General features: G+C 40.8%; 1 protein-coding gene across 2 annotated transcripts in view; it reads right to left on the bottom strand.

The window, feature by feature from the left end:
* Positions 1 to 895: 895 nt before the first annotated feature.
* Positions 896 to 23,253, bottom strand: part of LOC122807141 (pyridoxal reductase, chloroplastic-like) — a 298,551-nt gene continuing 276,193 nt past the window's right edge. For both annotated transcript variants that reach the window (XM_044078152.1, XM_044078153.1), the window contains exons 5-7: positions 17,110 to 17,257; positions 4,473 to 4,646; positions 896 to 1,704 (exon numbers count right to left, since the gene is read on the bottom strand). In XM_044078152.1, the coding sequence (XP_043934087.1) occupies positions 1,301 to 1,704; positions 4,473 to 4,646; positions 17,110 to 17,257 (726 nt within the window). In that variant the 3' untranslated portion in view covers positions 896 to 1,300. The remainder of the gene's footprint in view (positions 1,705 to 4,472; positions 4,647 to 17,109; positions 17,258 to 23,253) is intronic.

Raw genomic sequence — 23,253 nt, 5'->3', positions numbered from 1 at the left:
TAAGGAACACTTGCATTTTATTTCCAACATATTACACAAACTCCTAATTTAGCCTATTTAAAATGTAATGTACTTTTTAAATTTCAATTAATATAACACATCAAGACTGACCAGCAGTTCGATTTAACATACTGCACAGTAAGGACAGTGCAGTGGTGCAGTGGCAGCAGTAGCATTGTCGCCTCACAGCAAGAGGCTCTCCAGTTCGATTCTCGGCTGGGGTGCCTTCTGTGTGGAGTCTGCATGTCCTCCCTGTATTCATGTGGGTTTCCTCCATGTGCTCCGGTTTCCTCCCACATTACAAAGACATGCATCTGGAACATTTCTCCCCGGGCCTCGGCTGAAAATTGGCTTTGTTCCAAGTCAGACTTTCCCGGTTAACAAATGTTAAATAAAATAAATACAATGATTGTTGAAGAAGAGTAACAGGCTAACTTACATAGGTATTTGAACATAGACACTTCAGTGATGAAAGTTAAAGTGCTGTATGTTATGCATACATATATAACAGACTCTATAAAATTCCACACAATAATCTGAAACATTTACTAATATAATATCATGCTTCTAGATTGTAAAAGTAAATGCGCTCTTGCACTGCACTGTATTGGTGTCACTGAGGAATGCCAGACTTGGAGGCTAAAGTTAAGTATAATCTGTGAGCTTCAGCACTGCATAACCATGAGCGACCTGCTTCCAGATACAGGGGTGACCTAAAAGACACTGACCTTTGAGGGTGCCTCTTACTGCAGGTAGGTGGTGGCAATGGCTACATATATTAAACACTGCAAAGCATGCTTTACGAAAGAGTTCTAGATTGGATGTACCACTTTCTCCTGAAATTTATAAAACATGTTGAGTAACATCTTCTGTCTTGCTAAAAGATCATTTGTTGATGCTGCACTCCATTTTTATTAATAGAATGCCTTTCCAGTTAGATTTTTTTCTGCTTAGAAATGCCAAAACAATACTATTTCAATGATTTGTAGTTCCTCTGCAGATATTACAATGTGTGCCCATTGCAAGCAATCTCTCACGCTATTTTCCTCTGCAGATTAAAAATAAAAAGCCCATAATGACATTGCATACTCAAAGCCAGGCTTTTGTAAAATGCATGTTCAGTAAGAAAGTTGAGGTACAGCACAGATATATACAATTAGCAGACAATAAGATGAAAGAAAATACCTAATTTCAAGAAATGACAAAATTTAACAAAAAGCACAGAAAACAATTATTTGTAAAACAATAGTGCAAATACTATCCAGATTTGTGGATATAAAGTGAAAGGCAAATGTGTGAACTATTTTAATCTATACTCATCACCACAATCTCCAATCAGCTGCATCAAATCACTGGACTTTTTCAGCACGCTTTCAATCATTTCAGTGTCTTCAGTTGTCAGGTGTACATCAAAACTCTTCACGTTTTCTTGGATGTGCTCAGCCCCAGGTATACCCATACGACAGCCAATGATTATCCCTGCTACAGCCGGCATGTCTAGGATATATTTGGTGGCCACATTTGCGATAGTACAATTGTGAGACTTTGCAACTGAAGACAAGACCTGCAGAAGTTCCTGAAAGAGATCCCATCCTCCCCAAGTATCTATCGCCTTCTTGTACATCTTAAGAGAAGAAGTATATAGTTCATCCTCATTCTTGGGTTCCTTCGCTCCCAGGTATTTTTCAGAGATGAAACCACCACCTGGAAATGAAATTAAAAAAAAATACTTAACTTTTTATGTTATTTAATACCTTATTACATGCTATTAACTACTCTTACATGTTATGTTCAGTTCTTTTGAGGTCTTTCAGACTTTGGCACTGCCCCTCCAAGTTTGCATTTATCCATCTCTATGGCAGACATAGTGCCTCCTCCAACCTAATAAGGTCTTGCAGGATGCAAACATGATTTTGTTTTCGATTATTCCATCACAAACTCATCAATGCCAGCAGAAGAGTAGTAACCTGCCAGCATACTCCAATGGGTAAAGGTTATCTGGAAACCTACATTTCCTTTCACTCTTACGTGATCAGACATGCAATAAAACACATCAGCAATCTAGTTTGTTTTCCACTCCCCAAGTGGAAAGAAAGCTGAGTAATCAGCAAAGTATTAGTCCATTTTATACCATAAGCAACTTATATTCTCAAACAGCCAGCATCACATGTAAACACTTGTTTGCATGTCAGTGCCAGATGTTTTGATCTGGTATCTACCCAAGTTCACACTTGCATACTCCATAAATTAAGGGAGAGGATAGCTGGAGCCAGAAATCCTAAATTAGTTTTGTCATTGTGAAGTGATTATGTAGAAGATGTGCTGTTTTACATTCAGCTTCCACTACACATCCATTAAAACATTCTCACTATCAGAACTGGTACGTCAAGTTACAGCAACACAAAATTATACGCACTTTTCTTGAAGAGGTAGACACCTACACCCATTTTAAACATGTTAATCCTGGTTGATTAAGTACATCCATTCCAAAATTACCTAACAGAATTTCAGTATATTTTCTTAAAAATACTTATCTCTTCAGAACATGTTTAAAATAGAACATTATATAATTATATCTAAATGAAATTAAAATGTATATTTATATGTAATACATCTGCTAGCAGACTGCACTCAGAATATGTAGTACATTAAGACACTGAATGGCTAGCTTCAGAATTTATACTTGTTATCTGTGAAAAAAAATGCCCTTAGCCACACAGTGCTCAGAATTTAGGCAAGCAGTATAATGCAGAGAATGCATTTGTTAGGAATAACGGTGCATTAGAAATGTAAGGCACATGAGACAGGGTTCTCAAACAGTTTGAAAGAATCAGTGTCTTATGTTCTACTTCCCAACATGCACTATATTCTTAAATATTCAGCCTAAACCCAATGGCATATCTAGGGTGGGACGAGAGAAGCAATTGCCCCAGGAACAATGTGTTGTGGGGGGGTGCGATCTGCCGATCCTGATCTCTCTCTAATGCAATATCGGCTTTAACAAGCTGGTATTGCTTTTGTGGTCAAACCTGAGGGCTGCAGTGCTGTGTGTGTGTTTTGTCTAAACTGAAGCAAATGTTGCTACAGTTTAAAGTAATTTTTTTTTCTAACTAAAGTGCAGGCAGGTATAAACTGTAGCACCTGTTTGTTACATTTTTAGCAAGCAGTTTACTACAGTTTAAAACAAAGATTTTTTTTTTTAGTAAGCTAAAACATGAGAGCCATAGTGCTCCATGCAGGCAGGGTTTACACTGTAGCAACTGTTTGTACATTTGTAGCAAGCACTTTGCTACAGTTTAAAAAAAATATATATATTTTTAACTAAAACATAAGAGATGTAGTGCTCTGTGCAGGCAGGGTTTAAACTGTATTAACTGTTTGTACATTTGTAGCAATCACTTCACTACAGTTTAAAAAAAAAAAAAAAAAATATATATATATATATATATATATATATATATATATATATATTTTTTTTTTTTTTTTTTTAAATAAAACATAGGAGATGTAGAGCTATGTGTAGGCAGGCTATAAACTGTAGCAACTCTTTGTTACAGATTCAAAGAAGAAATTATCATTTTTGATATAAGATGCTGAAGGAGAGTTAGGAGCAGGGCACAACAATGGGACCTGAATGGCTGGGGCAGGAAGGAGAGGGGGGTATTGTCATGCTGGCCACCTGGTTGGTGTGCAAGTAGAAGGAATTCCATTTTTTTTGCTCTTCAATGGAAATGCTGTTGGGGGGGGGGGTGCATCTAACTGCAATAAGTAGATTGCTTACAATGTAGTGATCAGTTTATTAAAGTTGCTCTTCACTTGAAGAGCTTAAGGGGTGGGGCGATGGTTCACGTACTCGCCAGGGTGCTGGTTGAACCAGCAATGCTTCTACCTAAACCAAAATGTAACGGTCAACCAATGTATAAAATGACACTTATAACAAAAATATATATACTGAATATTTCCCCTGGAGCCAGTGAAACAACAAACTGTAATTTGGTTCATGGGTTATTGTTTTATTGGTTTCAGGGGCAATACCCAGTATATATTTTTTTGGTTATAGGTATATGCACAGCCACTAAAAATGTTTCCAGAACATTAGGTATTTGAAAATTAGGTGTGACACATAATTTAATAAACCTATTACTGTGAAATGTCAAGCAATGACTTGGTGAAGGACACATATTTTGAGTTTGTAGCAAATGAGATGAAGTTAAAAGTATACTTGATCCCAAAAAAAATCATTCTGCTTCTCCAGCCCAAGATAACAGTCTGAAGTTCGAAGTGTTCTACCTCTGCAGCCCATTATACCCGATAAACCTCACAGAATACTATGCAGTCACTCATGTGTATGCACTCACACATGCGTGCACACACACACACACACACACACACACACACACACACACACACACACACACACACACACACACACTGTAGAATACCAGTTCTAGTAATCTTAAATAACTTCATACCCAATGTTCCATAGGTGAGCAGTTTAATTCCCAATGCTTCGCAGACTTCTGTCATTTTCACCATAGGCCGTCTGTCAACGACAGAATACTGAAGCTGAATGCTTGATATTTGGATGCCTTTGTTTGTTATTTCCACTACATGCTCCGTGTCAAAGTTAGTAAGGGAGAGCTCATCTAAGCAAACAAAAAATAATTTAAGGACATTCCTGTAAGCAACCAAACATAACTCCAGAGCAGTAAAATATGGCAAGGTCTTTCAGCTGCTCAAAATAGGTATACTCACAAATTCTGATGAAAACAAAGGTACTACCAACAAACTGAAGATGATGATTGTTAGCTACTAATAAAATTTATTGTTATCCATAACTGTAAGCAACGCCACCTATGACTCCCTGACATTCAAATAATTTTTTTTAACGCAAGTTTTTTTTTGTTTTGTAACACAGGGCAAGCTCAACTGCACCCCTCCCTCTCCAAAAACCAACAAAAAAAAAAAAAGGTGAAACAGTAAAAACAAAAACAACACGTGTGTGTGTATGTGTGTGCATGTGCCTTTTTTAGGCAAGGTTCAAATGACAAATTCACCACCATAACAGGTACAAGCAAGCAAAATCTGAGGGCAATGCTACTCAATGCTAGAAGTCTAAATCTCAAAATGTACTTACTCGAGGCACTCCTTAAAATGGAGAACATCGGCATCTGTGCACTGACGGAGACCTGGTTCAAAGCTTCAGAGAGCACCCCTGCATTACCAGGCTATAATTCATACCACACCTTTCGGCCACCAAACCCAGACCGAAACACTAAAGGTGGAGGCGTGTCCATATTCATTAAGGATATCCACACCTCCAAGCTTGTTGCTCAGCATAATGCACACCCAAGATTATCCAAGTTCAACTAACTCTGGGCAAAACCGCAATCCAGATTGTAGCTTGCTACAGACCCCCCCACGATGCCCCAGGATTCCCACTCCTCTTTTCTTGATACACTGGAAAATATTAAGGTACAACCCAACACCCTAATAATGGGTGATTTCAACTACTCCACTATTAACTGGGAAAACTACTCATGTACCAACTCTTTTGCTCAATGTTTTCTGGAAATCATCAATTCCAACGCCTTGGATCAACTTATCCACACCCCCAACCAGGGGCAGCAATATCCTAGACCTGGTCATCACCAACATGATCGACCGATGTTCCACACCAGAGGTCAGCTCCTCTTTGGTCAGATCTGACCACAAGCTAATCACCCTAGACATCCACATCCCGCTCCCACCCCCCATTAAGAAAACAACCGTAAAAATTTTCTCCAAAGCCAACTTCACGCTTCTTCACGCTTCTTAAGACAGAAGTGGCAAACTTCACGATACCCATGCAGATGGACAATAGAGGTACGACTGCTAAATCCTACACAAATGCACTTTATAAGCACTTAGACGAGTGCACGGATCGTGCTATCCCTAACAGAACCAAGATGCTATCCTCCAAAAAAAAGGAAGCCAATCTGGTGGTCTTTTGCCATAAACAAACTCTACAACAGAAGAAAGAAACTGTTGCAAAAAAGAGTAAAATCCTACGATTGGAGGAACTCCCTGGTCAACCTCAGTAAGAAGCTGAGATCCCTCATAAAATCCTCCAAAGCTAGTTATGAAAACAAAATTGCCACTGATTCTAAAGACAACCACAAAGCATTCTATAGCTATGTCAAGGATCTCAATGGCAACACTCAGATCTGCTCTGAGTTGCAGCACAATGACACTAAATATACAGAACCAACTGATACCACCAACATCCTGGCAGATAGGTTCAGTGCTAACTTTACCCCTCTCTCACCCACTAAAGGGCCCATCTTTATACCGGAAAAATGCAAAGTTCCTGTAATCACGACTGCACAGGTAAAAACCTCACTCTCCAAAGCCAAGAACACAGCATCCATGGGACCTGACAACATCCCAGGCTGCCTTCTACACGAACTACAGAATGAACTGGCACCCCACCTAAGTACCATGTTCAGTCATAGCCTCACCTCAGGCTTTGTGCCCATTGAATGCCGCACTGCGACGGTTATCCCATTCCACAAAGGGGGGGCCACAACAGACCCTGGGAACTACCGCCCCATTAGCCTGATGAGCCTGGTCTGCAAGGCCATGGAATGTATCATCATGGAACTCAAACAAAGACACTGGAGATCTCCAAACTCTGGACCCCACACAGTTCGGGTTTGTAAAAAGCAGATCATGTCTCCTAAACCTGACAGACTACTTTGAAGCAGTCTCCAAAACCATAGTTGAGGATAACGTGGTTCACAAGGGCTATCTAGATCTCGCCAAGGTGTTCGACACCATCCCCCACTCTGGAATTATAGATAAACTCACAAAACTAGGTATAAATCCCTATGTCACAAGATGGGTTGCCAAGTGGCTTACTGACAGAACCCACATTGTGAAAGTAGCAGCTCCAAATCAGACTTCAGACCAGTGACAAGTGGAGTACCACAGGGTTCAGTTCTGGGTCCTCTCCTGTTTGGTATCTACTTCGACTGAAGTACAGACTAACCCAGAAGGTCTTTGGCTAACTAAATTCGCAGATGACTGCAAACTAGGAACCATAATTGAAACTCCTAACGATGTGGACATCCTACAAGAGGGCCTCACTGAGACAGATGCCTGGTGTCAAAGCCATGGTCTCAAGCTCAATTCCAAAAAGTGCACTGTCATCCCCTTTGGTAAAAACCTCTGTACCCATGAACTACCACATAGGCGGTAGTCTACTTAACACTAGAAGTGTGATAACAGACCTTGGGACACAGGTGGACAGCAGTCTCTCCTATGATAATCACATTGCCACAGTGGTCAGGAAATCCTTTTTCGTGGCACACCTCATCACAAAAGGTTTCTCATCCAGAAAAAATAAGTCACTGTTCCCCTTTACTCATCACTCGTTAGACCCATTATAGAGTACGACGCCCCTTTTGGTATGTACCTCACAAGACATCTACAACAACTGGAAAGGCTGCAAAAATACCTCACAAAGAGGATTACTGGCCTCAAACAGATGCCTTACGCAGGCTGACTCAAAAAACTCCAGCTTTACTCCGTCGCATATCGCCTACTCAGAGGCGATCTCTGCCTAACATACAAAGCTATGTCAAACCCAGAGCTGTTGGACATGCTCCACTTAAAGAAATCCCAATCCCTCTGAGCTACATGCTCTAGGGACCTAAACCTTGTCACCACAATAAACAGAACATGCTGGAGGAATAGATTCCTGTCCCAGAGACTTCCCATACTCTGGAACAGACTACCTATCTATGCCAAATAGAGCTCCTCATTAGCACTCTTCAAGAAAAATCTTGATGATTGGATGGGTAATAGGAAATTCACCCCAGGGATCACTTCTGTGGTTCTGCTTGACAGGGGCACAGCAAAATAATTTTCTTGGGTGTCGAAAGCCAGGGTACCTTTTTGGCTAGGCTTGTATAGGCCCTAGGGCCAATAGCATAGTACCTACCTATGAACCTATACTGGTGCACACAAACTGCACTGGCAGCAATTTCTTAAGCAACAGAGTGTGTGTGTGTGTGTGTGTGTGTGTGTGTGTGTGTGTGTGTGTGTGTGTGGGAGAGAGATAGAGAGATCAAGGAGTTGAACTCAATCAAAAGGAACCCCATTCACTTTACATTCAACAAGGTGTAAAGAAGTTTTCCTGAATACACCTATTTCTGAGCAGCTGAATCTTAACATTTCAATGTGCATTTTAAAAGATACTGTATACGGTCTTAAAATTAAGTTCTGCATGAGAAAGAAATAGTTTTGGTGTACTGTTTTTAAACCACTTCTACTTTCTGTGCTATGCTTAAACCTGTAGTACAACTACCTCATCGAGAACTGTAGTACCACTAGTTACAAACAAACTAAAGGGGAATCATATAGACAGTACATAACTACCAATTTATAAATAGAAATACAAACTGTAAAATAAGTATTATATTACCAAAAGTAGAAAGTATTAAGATCAGGTCAAACTTACTCAAACACATCAAAAAGCAAAGTCAAATCTGATCTTTCCCAGTTTGAACAGAAACCTGCAATTAAAGGTAAAGATAATCAAAAGCCCTTTTTGATGCTAACTCCAGCACCAATGGCTTCAACAGACTCATAAAAACAATCTACCGAAGTAAAGAATTAAACTGAAAAACACTGTGCAAAAACATTAGGCCCCAGTCACAGTTCTTAAACTTTCAAAAAGAAATACAAAACAATGAAATGCTCACACTGGGTATCAGTGGCCTCAAGGGTGTAGTTAGGCATACTCTGTGTACTATTTTTCAGAACACCTTTCTGGAAACTTAATAGGTGCATCAGTATAGAACATTTGAAACTGTTAAAACTAGAGTCTGTTGTACTGAACTAGACAAAACACGCTTACATGATAGGACTGTACTTCTTAAAACAGTCTTTTTATGCTTACAAATGACAGCTAAAACAGTGTACCCCTTTCTGAAGAGTATAGGAGTAATATGACAGTAATGTACATTTTTAATTGACAGGTGGGTGGGTGGTGGGGTAGCAAAATGAGGTTTGAGTACCAAATATGAATTTCTGGCTGCACCCCTGTGACCTAAGTAACCTTATTGGCTCTCTGAAACACAAGAACGCACTGGGCTAAAAGGTAACTGCTGAAAGCATTAACCAAAATTATGAAAGCTAGCTATGGCTTGTCAAACCCCCACCAAAAGACACTTGGACCAAGAAGCCTTTTATCATGTGCAGATAAGCTGATGAAAAGAAGAACTGGGATCAGCTGTGTAGCAGCAGTAATAAGCATACCAATTAAAGAGGCAGACTGGGTGAAACATGCATTTTACCAATTCTGACATTACAAATGTATAAAGAATTGCACCAAAGTGGATATAATATAATTAGAATGAAAGTAGTGCCTCTGATAAAAAAAGAATCATGTTGCATTAAAGAAAATGTAAATGTTAAAATTGTCACTGAACCTTACAACCTGGATTAACAACAGAAACAGAATAAAGCCACTGGAATAAAGTTAATGAAGGGGACTTGTACAGGTCTTTGCTGGGACTGTAAATATTCAGACTCTACATGTCCGACATAACAGTGAAGAAAACAATCATATGACTATATACTTGTTATCACGTCTCCCTCTTTATACTGAGCAGGTTCTACATCCACAGTACACAAGGAAATGATTCTGACAAAACACTAGAGCAGGGCAACAATGTCAGGTGGAGAAACAAGGCGCCAGTTGAAACATTTTAGACTTAGACTTGACTAGATTATGCAAGGTCATGTTACTGTATAGTCCTCCTCGGGCTGAAGACTGGAAACACAAGGGACAAAGCACTGTGGGACTACTGAAAGGTGGACTAAGAGAAGCAGAAAGGGCAGATTATATGTGGATAAGATTTAAAAACAGCTTTCTGAATGGTATGCACCAAGTGTCTGCTAACAGGAGAACATAAAAGTGACAACAGCAAACAGGTCAAGGTATCATTCCAAGAATAAAGAAAAAGGATTCAAAGAGTGGAAAGATGCAGTCCTCTACCAGGACAAGGAAACGGAAAAAGAAATTAGCCCAATGGGTAAGGGTTAGATGGAGCAGAAGTGTATTTGAGGTACATTTCACACGGGATGGGAGACACTAACTTAAAACAAGTTGGAAAAGGGTGTAAGTGGGGTGACAAAAGTGAGGACATTACTGAAATGCCAAATGAGTTCTCTGTCTCATTATACATAAAAGAAAAAGATGGAGGAGTACCACCATGATAGAGAAAGGTGAGAGATAGGAGAATGAAAAGAAATAATTTTGCTTATAGGAGGACAAAGCATAAGGCCTAAATAGGATACTGGTCACAGTACTCAAAATCTAGAAAGACACAGGCAGAGCCCACTCAATAAATCTGTAACACAACTCTGGCCATTAAGAAAATGCTAGGATTGAGTATTTTGGACAAAACATCTATATAATTTAAGAGATGCTAAACAACTGTGAACTTGTATCTAGAATAAACCGTGAGCTCGTATCTACAATAATGTCTAAGGTTCTGGAGATCATTCAGAGAAAATGATGCCAAATAAGTGGAAAGCATCACAAGCACCCAAAGGAAGGCCATAAGAGGCAGAAGAATGGAAGGAAAATACTACATACAGAATTTAGTGTGGGTCTAATGAAGTTGGGGGAAAAAAGATTTTCCAAACTTCTGAATTGTAGCTAGCTCCATGTTATAGCTAAGCTAATGAAACACGTCATTCACTGCAGCAGACATGATTATCAGCAGTGGCTGTTGAAATGAATCTCATTACTTTGCTCACATCCAACATTCAACTCTTCCAATCACAATCCCTGATAGTTTGCACTTAGGGTAGCCACTTCCTTTGCCCCAGCCTAGTTACCATACTGACTTGGTATATTCATTAGACACCATATGATACAGATGTACTATAATGTGACAACACAAGAAGTTACATGGAAATTGAAGGGGTGGAAACGAGTCAATGGGACACAGGATGGACAGAGAGGCATTAGACATAGCTGGATGGTACTCACTTTAGCCAAATCTTCAGACACATTGTCTCTGTCTCTTCTACAACATTTCATAATGTAATTATAAAGCACTTGTGGAGAGCTCATCTACAGCACTGATGACTTCATATAATCATTTTAAATCCCCTGCATTGCAAAGATCCACATTTTAGGAGCAGAGGCCTGAAACAGAAACTTGTTCTCTGATCACCATGCAGCATCATATCATCTCTTGGACTGTTTTTACAGGGCTTTTCCAAAAGTTGTAAAAACGGGAAAATACTCAGCCTACAAACATAAGAGGAGTAAATGGGGGATTTTGCGCACACAGTCTCAATCTGTATTAGGTGTAACACAAAAAAAAATGGCCAATTGGGCAAGGAGAACAAGCTATAGCTGAAGGGGCAGAAGGAAGGGAGTGAATACTGCAGCACTAAAGAGAAGGACATCTACTGCTACAGTAAGGGTTTACACAACTGTATTATGTCTTTCCATATCATTGTTGCAGCACTCCTTTCATAAGGGAGAGTACGAAAGCTCAAGAGGAAACCTGGGAGGAGGATGGCATTGAAGAACCCTCAAGAAACCCATGTAGAAGAGCCTGGAAATAACATCCAACTTATAAAACTTATGAAGGTATGGACAGAAGACCATGTAGCAGTCTCAAGGATGGAATTGGTATCCAGACCCTTGAAAAAAGCACCAGACGAAGGAACAGCTCTAGTAGAGTGAGCCTTTATTGAAGAGGAAAGACACCTGCCATGAAAAGAATAACAAAAAGAAATGGCTTTAAAAATCCAGGAAGAGAGATGGTCTTAGAAACAGCTGTAAACCCAAAGACCCAAGATGAAAAGAAAAAAAAAGCTGCTCAGATTTGTGAATAACCTTAGTTTTATCCAAATAATATCTGAGCAGTCTATGAAAGTCTGAGGTGTGAATAACCTTCTCTCTGGCAGACTGCTAAGAAGGAAAAAAGGAAGGCAAATGAACAGACTGATTAAGGGACAGCTCACTGACCACCTTGGGTAAAAAAGAAGGATTAGAATGAGACACCCTGTTCCTATGGAAAACTAAGAGAGGAGGAACAGCCACAAAAGTCTCAGAAACCCTCCTGTCCAAAGTAAGAAACAAACAAAAAACAGTGTTCTAAGTACAACATTGTAAAGAAGCTGAAGCAGCAGGCTCAAAAGGAGCCCAAGTTAATTTTTCAAGAACAAAACTGAGGTCCCAGGAAAGTGGAATAGGTTTCCTGGGAGGCCTGATATGAAGGACACCTTTAAGAAATTGTTTGACCTTAAATCTACAGGCCAGAAGAGGATTCAAGGGCAGACAAACAAAAATTGCTGATAGGTGAGCTTTACCTGGAGAATATGCCAACCCAGCATGCAGATCAAACAAATGAGAGAGAACCAGAGGAACCTCCGCAGAATGGGGACCCTGATGGACAGACAGGAACCAGACAGAAAACCCCTTCTATTTGGACAAATATGATTTGCTGGTAGTGGGCATCCTGGCCTCCTGCATGACCCAAAGCACATCCTCAGAAACAGGGACTCAAAACCCTATCAGCCACAGTATCAGCTGTAGAGTGGACAAGTGAGAATGAATAAAAGACCCCTTGTCTTGTGTGAGAAGGTCCACCAGGTGAGGCAACTTGTGGTGATTGCCCCTGGCCAAGTGAGAAATAAGGGGGAGCAAATGCTGTCTGGTCAAAAGGAAGTCATCAATAAGATTCTGGGAGACTCCTGCCTGAGCTTGTGTAAGATTCTTGGAAGCAGGGGAAAGGGAGGGAAGATGTATAGAAACATCAGCTTCCAAGGAAAAGACGAGGTGGCCACTTTCCAAGCCAGAGGACTTAGGACTCTGGAACAGAAAAGAGGAAGTTACCTGTTCAGAGGAGATTCAAACATGATCTACCGGAGGAAAATCCCATCATGTCCAAAACACATCTCTGTGTAACATTCATTTGTGAACTTGTGTGCTGCAACTGTTCAAAGAGGCTGCCACTAGACTGTGCTCTGAGGGAATGTAGACAGCCTGAAGAGTCTCTTGATACTAGACAGCTAGATCCCAGACCTGAAGAGCTAGCCTGCAAAAAAGGTAGGACCTTGTACTCCTTTGTTTGTTGACATACCACATCACTGTGGTATTGTCTGTGAAAATTCTGGGGGCCTGGGATGAAAGAAGGTATGAAAAGCCTTAACAGCAAGAAGCAGAGCCCTCTTCTCCTTTATGTTGATGTGGTCCAACCTCTGATGAAGAGACCAGAGACCTTGAACCTTGACAGAGCTGATGGAAGCTACCCAACCCCAGTCTGAGGCATCTGTAAACAGCTCCTGAGTCAGGGCTGGAGTCTGGAAAGGAAACCCTGGGTTGAGAGAAAGTTGATGAATCCACCACTGAAGCTCAAGCTTGAGACAAGGAAAGGAAGGGAATGAAGAAGTCCAGAGGGTGACAATGTTGAAGACACATTGACTTAAATTACCAATGAAGCTTTCTCATATGAAGCCTGGCCAGAAGCAGCATGGAAATGGTAGAAGCCATAAACCCAAAGACCCTGAGAAAGTCCCTGGCCACTACAGAATCCATCAGAAGATGATACTGGAAAAAGACAATGAGAGACAGGGCCTTTGAGCAGGCAGAAATGCCAGATCGAGGATGGTCTGAATACTGCAACCAAGGAAAACATGATCCTGAGGGGGAGTCAAGACCAATATCTGAAAGTTTATGGTGAACCCCAGACTCTGCAACAGCCTTGGGGGACGAAGCTTCAATGAGCAGATCACCCAGACAGCGAAGGATCTGAACCCACTCTCATCCTGCAAAAGGCAATGATAGAAAGAAGGCATTTGGTGAATACCCTTGGCGCAGTAGAGAGGCCACAGGGCAAAGCAGAGAACTGAAAATGCAAGGAAGAAACAGAGAAATGTAAAAACTTCCTGAAAAGAAGGTTGACTGGGATGTGAAGGTAGGCATCCTTGAAATCCAGAGATACCAGAAAGGCCTGGGGAAGAAGAGGAAATAAGGTTTGAAAAGACAACATCCAAAAGGAGGAGGACCTTGAGAAAGGTCCAAAATGGGTCTCCAGGTGCCCTATTTCCTGGGAACCAGGAATATTATGGAATAAAAATCCCTCCCTTACAGAGGGGCACACCTTAAATGGTGCCCTAGGTTAAAAGGAGAATGAAGCACTTCTGGGAAGTAACTAAGCTGTTCCCTTTGAGGATAAGGGATGCCTAAGAAAGAGAGGAAGAGATTTCCAAATCCACAAAATACCTCTGCCTGATGATGGACATAGCCCAAGTGTCTGCTGTGATTCTTAACCAATTTGGTAGGGACAGGGAAAGATGAAGGGACAAGGGAACCTGGATGAAGGAAAAGGGAACTAAATTGTCAAACAGAACCCAGCTTGTTCTTGAAAAGGAGGTTTCTGAGAAATAGGGGTCTGTGTAGACTTAGTGGGACGCACATGTATCAAACAATTTTTACCTTTAGGTGGAGAGTGAGACTGTCTACAAACAAAAGCAGATTTGGAAGGGCAATTCCTCGAACTTTGGAATAGGGGAAACAAAATATGTTTCAATTCCTGCAAGGCTTTGCCCTTATCCTGGAGAGACTTAAAAAGTTCAGTAGCAGCACCAAAAAGATATTTATTATCCCAAGGAGCATCCAATAATTTGGCCTTAATTTCATCAGGTAAAGCCTGAAGACAAAGCCAACAGTAATGCCTCATAACAGAACCAAATGCAGCAGCTCTGGAGGAGGCATCAGCTGCATAATAACAGCATTTAACAGAGTAGTGAGCAACTTGAGAGGTAGAACCCAACAACGAAAGGGCCAAAGCCTTCCCTTCAGACTCAGGAAGGTCAGAAATCACCTGAGAAACTTGAGAAAGGAGGGCTAAAAGATTCCTGGTCATAAAAGTCTGGTAGTTAATAGCCCTAAAATACAAGTTGGCAGCAGTATAAACTATTTTGCCCAGCATCTCCATGGCCCTACTATCCTTGTCTGAAGGAAGCAGCTTGGTAGAGGGCAACAGCTTAGTGGGTTTGTCAGAAGAGATGCTCACTACAGCAGGATCAGCAGAAGGGCATTTATACAGAAATTTACAGTCATCAGGCACCTTGTAAAATGTGTCCGGTTTCACAGGAGCTGGAGGCTGAGAATCAGGGGCTACAGATGCTGCTGTAAAGGAATCCAGGAGGGCAGCCAAAAACAGGAGGAACAGCAGGAACCTTAGGAGACTCCATCAGAAACCTGACAACAATCCCATCATCCAAGAAATATAGTGTCCCCAAAGGAGAGTTCCTCTAAAGGGGAATCTGGACTGATAAAAATTTTCTTTCTTTAAACCACAGTCCAAGGGGGAAGGGATTTGAGAACAGTAGGCTAATGACTCTTCCCCTGAATCCTGATCCTCGGAGGAATCCTTCTTTCTAGGTCTCTTAAGAGGAGGGAAGACCAGGGAGAAGCAAGCACAGAGATGCCTTGAGGCTTTAAAGCCATGAAAGCAGTAAACAACCCCTGAGTAAAATACTGCCATTCTTGTTGGCGATCCATAACTGCAGGGGAAATATGGTTGGTTTTCAGTTTCTTTTTCTGCAGGACATCTGCATAAAAAAAACTGGAAGGTTCGGACCCTTGTCGACATTCAATAAGCATAGTAGGGATCTCATGTCTCATTAAGATCTGTGGAAACCTCCTTGGTCCCTTGGATATAATCAGCAGAGGTTCCCCTCAACATCTGGAGCAGATATTTGGAAGGCCCCCAGGGACATGCAAAGTCATATCTATGCCAACGGGAAACTGAGGCAATGACTGGATGGTCCCTCTAGGCTTTCAGTAGCCTTGAGAGAGCTGTCTGGAGAAGGCTGGACTGCAACTGTATCAGACCTGAGTTTTTGGCCTTTTTCTTGGCCGATGGTTGACCCTCAGGATAGGAAGGCTCCACTACAGCACCTAAAGTCAACAGCTTAAGATGTTGGTTTTCAAGGTGAACAGACAAGGTGGGCACACAATTAAATAGGGTCTTGGGAACAAACGCTTGGCAGACAGAACACTGTGTATGGTCATGGGAAGTACCCAGACAGAAGAGACATGAGTTGTGACAATCTTTAGGAGGAATCTGCCTCCCACACTGACATTTTTCCTTTCTGGATGACATGAAACCAACAACACTAAAAATAAAAGCGAAAGATAAGGAAGAATCCCAATGGGGCACTTATCTGAAAACTGGCTCAGTAACCAGCACAGAAGAAATGTGCTCAGACCGACATTCATTGATCATGTTCAGACTGGCACAAAAGAAGTTCAGAAGTGTGTGCATCTGTACATCACCTTTTTGCCCTATGCCTTGCATGGGGAGCATATGTGCAACATATAGTGCCTGTGAATACTAAAGGCTTTGGTATACTGGCCAGACATTCAGTTATCCTTGGCAGGAGATCCCTTATGTAAGGAATAATGCAAAAGTGATATGGAAGGATATCTACTGACATACTAAAATTCTGGAGACTAGCGCAGTCTGTTCTAATGGCTTAATGTATGCATGTGTGTAAATTGCCTAATTTTAAAACAGTGACCTATATACATGGCTCCTGTATGAAGAGACCAATCCACATCCATATCAAGCCTTGAGGAAGTAAAAGTCTTTGACCAAGATTTTTAAGAGGACTGAAATTTTCAATTCACCTGGTGTGCTTGAGTGTGTTAGATGTTGGGGGGGGTTAGATAATGAAGACATCCAAGTACAATTTGCAACACTGGCATGGTTCACACATACAACTTGAATGTTACAAATCCCATCTTAAGTAGTGGAAGTTGGGGAATGTGGAAATCATAGATGAATAAACAATTACACAATTCATACGCATCTCAAAAATGACAAATTCTAATTATTTAGCTGGGAGTATGAGAGCTGGAGAGCAATAACGCACCAGTGTTCCTGGAAAACTGGAAAAAATAGAACACCAGTATTCAATAAAATTAAAATGAGTTAACTAACCAAAACTTAAATGGGAATGAATAAGAAAGAAGTCAAATAAAAGAAATGTTACTTAAGGGGCATCCACCAGAATAATACATACTTATTTTTCCTTCTGTCTGAAGATCCGATAAGTGTCCTAATGCATCCAAATAGCGCTTGTCACTGTAATCCCACCAGTGGAACTGTAAGCAGTCCAGATGGCTCACCTGCATTCTTTGTAGAGACAGATCTATAGCAGATTCGACAACCTAGATAGCAATCACAACACTGTTTTTAATTATGCTTTCTTTGAATTAGGTCACAAAGTTGCAATAAAGACCTACAGTTGCCAAATGAGATTACATGAATAGTTAAAACCATTTCAGAAACAAGTTAAGTGGATTACATGATAAATCAGTTTGGCCCTCCTCATTAGTGAGTGACAAGTAACAACGCCATTCCAAGCTATTAGCAGAGTGGGATTTCACTGTATCCAGACAGAAGGAACAATTCAAGCTAGATGTGTAACTAATTAAAACTCACACTGGAACATAGAAAATCAAAATGTACATAGCTCCTGTACCATTATGAGTACTAATCAGAGATGCAATATATCTTCACAGAAATAAAACTGCTGCTGGAAAGGAAAAAAAAAATTACGATCAAGGGGCATTATAATTTAGGCCCCAAAACACATACTCTGATAAGTGCAATGTTTACTATTCACAGGAAAAAAAGTTTGCTCACTTATTTGTCTATAAATATTATTCACAATTACAACACCTAGCAGGCTGAGATGACTTCTGAATTGAATAGGAAGATTATTCCATAATTTTGTACAGTGCTGTGCCATTATCCATCATTTTTCTTCTGTTACTTATATTTATTTTAGGGCTACATGACAAAATATTACCATGCTAGTGACTGACCCTCAAAAATGCAAAGACTAATGTGCAAACACGCAGGAAAATGGTGAAAATTCAAATCTAAGGCTAAGCTTAGAGTGTATTTTTACTGACTATAGGGTGGCTGCACATCTCTTGGACCCCACCACCCTGCACCTGTCAAAGTGTGCCATTATATCCTTGCCGCATATTATATGATTACTGTACATTGGGATTGTTGTTGTTGTGTCTTTCGGCTTTTTCTGGTTAGGGGTCGCCACAGCGGAACTCCGGTCCGCTAATGATTGGTAGTTGATTTTTACGTGCTGAGTTACCAGCCCTGACGCACAACCTTCAATGAAGATACACCCACTCACGCATGTCTCCACGCAGAAGACGCTCTAGCTGAGAATCAAACCGGACAGCGTCTTACTGTGAAGCGGCAACGCTACCGCAGCACCACCACCGCGATGATTACTGTACATTGGAATATGGAGAAAATATTCATGATAGAGCAATCTCAAAAATAGTACAGAGAAAAACAGACTTGTACATCAATATTCGCTCCCTGAGTGTGATGATCTGTCATGCCCCAGTTTTTACTGTTCCCTGATCTGGTGAAAGTTTCCCCAGTGATGCATTCCAGGTACATTTTTTGTTTATCTGATTTTTTTGACAGACCATCAAGCCCATCCTCACCTACTGACCTATTAATTTACTCATTAGCTGGATGAAGCCATACTGACAGATGTGGCATGAGTCAAGCTGAGGCAAGCCATTCTCTTTGGGCAGTTTGCTTTATTTGTTAGTAACATTTTATGGCCTATCCTTTGTCCTTATCCACATGCCTGCATCACGGTGATGTCTGAGGTCAAACTGATGATAAGCAAGCCATTAATTACTGGCCCATAATATCTGCAGCTGGACAACTTCCAATCTCCAGCAGCGGCTGTAGCATTTGCCAGAAATTCCACCTTAGCTAGGGAAAATCAAGCCAGCAAAACTGCTGCTCTCTTCCTAAGGCTAAGCAGCGGGGATTTGATGCAGTGTCTGTTAGTCAGATCTGGGTTTCCCTACTCAAAGGCTAGTCAGATCTGGGTTTCCCTACTCAAAGGCTTTCAAAAACAACAGGAATAGACACTGTCTTGCATACCAGGCACAAGGGACATCTGAATAAGCTGTAAGCAATGGAATAGAATGACAATTACTAAAGCATTTCTGAAAAGGTATTAGAACCTTATGATTTTTCTACTAAGGAATGACATATCTGAAATTATTTCAAGTGGCACTTTTGAAAGTTACATAACATAGCACTGCATTCAATAATAAGTCAGATAAATATGGTATAAAGTGGTACAATGCTCTCTCCAGAAAATGCAGACGCCCTTTAATGTGAGCTACAGAAAATAGTCCACTACCCTAGTGGGACAAATCCAGTCAACAATAAACACATTAAAAATGCTTTTTTGACTTTGGTAGATGCATACTGGTCAAAGTTTAAACTGTCAACTACTATCTTCCTCAGACCATTAACAATGGTTTAATTTTTATGATTTGACCATTTCTTTTGTAGTTGAATTTGTCCTCATTATGGAATCTCATGATGCTAGTTTACTGATATTAAAGCTAAGGTCATGCCAATTTGTTAATGAAGTAGTTCTTACCTAATGTGCAGTCATAGGTACAGATGGCTTGTTAACACTCGTTTATCGCTTTTACATCCAAGAACAGCAGCCCCCCCACCCCAAAAAAACCCCAGCCCCTTTTATCAGGTCCTGCATGACATCACCGTTAGCCCCCTATAATGATAAAGTACCATGTAACCTGACTTCTGTTCTTCTGTCTTGTTGCTTAACTAGTGGTTTACCCCTTGACTTATGTACAGACTGACATTTATTGCTTTTAACTTATCTACTACTCCCTATTCTGAATAGTGTCTAATGCTTTGGGAATGTTAAGAATAGTAGCCATGCACTTTCAGTTCCTTAACAAATCATGCTGTGATCCCTTCAAAGACTGCCCCAAGATTCAAAAGTCATGACCTCCTCTTAACAAACCCATATTGTTCGGCATCTAACAGAAGTAGATTGTGCAAAGACATTTCAGATAAGCTCTGCACTGACTTGCTCTATCATCTGGCAAGGAATAATGCAGATAGGGTCTGTTTTGGTTTAATGTGACACTACTAACACCATTATGAATTGATTACCACAGGTCTCAGATGTGCCTGAGAAGATTGAGCTAGTTGAGTTTTCAAGACATGTGGAGTTATTTTTTTCTATTATCCAAGCTGCTCAATCCCAGAGAGGTACATTAATAGCTCACTGTCTAAGCTGCATAAAAAAGTATACAGAGTAACATGCTGTTTTGACAAAATGTGTATTTGCCCTTAAATGTTCTTTGTGAATGTAAATTTGCACAGTTTTAGTCATGAATCTGTCTGTATTAGCTAGCTAACAAGACACTTAGAGAATTATTGTGGAATATGTATATAGCTACTGTGACCAGTAATCAAGGAGCCTGAATCCTCACCACCAGCAGCGGTGAAGGACATTCTCCACCAACAGCGGTGAAGGACATTCTCTTGGAACAAAAGTAGATACATACAGTATTTACAGATGCATCTCTCTGCACCAAGCACAATTTCCCTTAAGAGCACACAGGCAACACACTCAGTTCAGGGTCTAGATTTCTCTCTCTTCTCCAGGCCCACAATAAGACTCCCCACTGGCACAGCTATAGGGTTGAATCACAAGAAATGCATAATAGCATCCTTTGGGAAGTCATCAACCCCTGGTCACTATCACATTGACAACACACCCCTTAGAGTTGACACAGTAGTCGGGGACTTAGGGACACACACAGATAGTAACCTATCCTTTAACCATCACATGTCTACAGTAGCAAGGAAATCACTCTCTGCTGCACAACTTATAAACAAAGGTATGGTATCTAAGTCCAAGGAAGTCATTGTTCTACTGTATTCGGCATTCATCAGACATATCATTGAGTACACTGCCCCCTTTGGTATGTACCTAACCAGGCATACCGAACAATTCAATATCCAAAGAGGTTTCTCACTAAAAGAATACAGGGCTTAAGTAAAATGTCTTATGCAGACCACCTCAAGGCTCTATCCCTGTATTCTGACTCCTACAGGCTTATGAGGGGAGATCTATGCCTGACATACAGGGCATTGCCACACTCCACTCTGATGGACCTCCTGCACACCCACAAAACAAACAGCACCAGAATTACTCATTCTAAAGGCTTAAGCCTTGCCTGTGATATAAATAGGACCTGCTGGAGAGACAGGTATGTATACCAGAAATTACCCAGTCTCTGGAACAGGCTGCCCATCCATGCGAAGCAAGAGTTCCTCCCTAACTCAATTCAAGTGCAACTTGGACAACTGGATGGGGAACAGGAAATACATCCCTGGTTTGGCACCTATGTCTCTAATGGACACAGGCACCCTGTAAATGGTTCCTCTCCCAGGCCTCTGTTTACACTTATCAAGGGTATCAGAACTTGTCAGACAATTGGGATGCATGGTTAGGCTTAAAAGGGCCCGTGTGATCATTAGCCTAGTAAACAGCTATGAACTATTTCAGTGCTGGATTACAGAATGACATCACATACATCTGGTCGTCTGACTTCTGCTTCCCACACTACCCACCTTTACTAGAAACTGAACCAGAATCTCGCAAATATGTGTTACCATTCACACAGACAGAGCTTTGCTAAGATGTGTTATAGTATCTGGAAGCTATAAAACCATTTCAAAACTTCCACCCTTCCAGGGTAGAAATTAGTTCACTGCTAAGGACAATACTGCAAGATTATTGGTCCTTGTTTTCACAGACATTTTGTCTTTGGCTGCAATCAGAACTGTAAGATACAATCTTTATGGCCTAAACTTGGTAATTTAATTTCAGGACAGTTTTCTAAAAGTTAGCTGGGGCTGAGCTTAACCTCTTTTCTTCCAGTATCCTCTGTTATAATACATATATTTAATCCATTACAACACAGTCTAACATACATGTGTATTGCTTTTCTGTCCAGCAGGATCCACTGTTGGTACATTTTCAACACAAGCACCTGTACAAAACAGTTTGATATACAAACATATAATTCTTTACAAAACTCCAACTAACTATGATGGCATATGTTACACATGCACTGCCTTACTTCTGGCACAGCTGGCAATACCTCACATCATCACAGCTACCTACACAGACAGACAGAGACTGACTGAAAGAGGAAGCCTGCAAGCAGACAAAGGAAGTTCGTTCTGTAAGTGGAGGAATCATGAGAGAGGTAAGCAGAGCTTTGCCTGAATACCATGGAATATGACAGCCCAGTAGGTGCCTGTTGTAAAGGTGTACCTGGTAGAGATGTGTAAAACTGAGCACTGGAACCTGGCCTTGGGAGATGCCCACAGTCAGCCATCTCTTTCAGTAACTGCCTATTGATGAAAATGGCTAAACAGACCATGCATACTAGATGGAAAAAACTTAGAAAGTAGAGTTTCCATTAATTTTAAAATCTAGGACAGGATGTAACTTACGTTATTCTTTTGAGTGTACACACTACGTGACTTTTTAAATCTAGTACCTCTACTGCTGGTGATATTTGCAGAGGTAAATAGCCAAGAATTTGCTTTATACTATTCCCTATAACAGCTCTGCTGCCAAGTGCATTACATTTTGGGCTATTAACACATTAACATCTGTGAGCTGTGGAATGTCAAACCGCTAGCAACCTATTAAAAATTATTATAAAACTATTATAGGGAATAGTATAAAGCAGATTCTTGGCCATTTACCTCTGCAAATAGCACCAGTGTGAAATAAATAAATAAAAATCAAATTAAAAAGAATAACCTAAACTTAGGGACTGATAAAATGGTTAAGGTGTTTACCTCGAACACAAAGTACAGTGTTTGATTTTTACCTTTGAAAGGGAAATTAACTAGGTTTAAATACAGAAGCAGATAGCTCAGCAATTTATTATGAGCCTAAGTGTACTGAGAAATTACAGTTGTGTACACTTACCATAAATGTAGATGTTCGAGAGTATTCACTGTTTGCAGTCGTCACCTGTGGGTTATCTCTGCTGTGGTAGCCCTTGGCCGGCCTGAATACCAGAGTCAATGTTTTTCTGCATCAGCTGCTGTTGCTTGTAGACTGACATCAGGTTGTCAGTGCTATAAAGCAAGGCAGCCGATGCCATTACATCAGTCTTTCTTGCCGTGGAGCTCGTAGCAGAAGCAGTTCGCAAGTGTGCTGGTCGGTCGCTACCAGAGTTCGAATTACATCAGTTTTTCTTGCCCTAACCCATCAGAAGCACAAGGGAAAAGAGAGAAGTGGTCCTGGTGG

The sequence above is a fragment of the Protopterus annectens genome, chromosome 7.part0 (assembly GCF_019279795.1).
Source record: "Protopterus annectens isolate FY-2018-M chromosome 7.part0, PAN1.0, whole genome shotgun sequence".
In the NCBI taxonomy this organism is placed as follows: domain Eukaryota; kingdom Metazoa; phylum Chordata; order Ceratodontiformes; family Protopteridae; genus Protopterus; species Protopterus annectens.
This window is presented reverse-complemented; position numbering and strand designations above follow the sequence as displayed.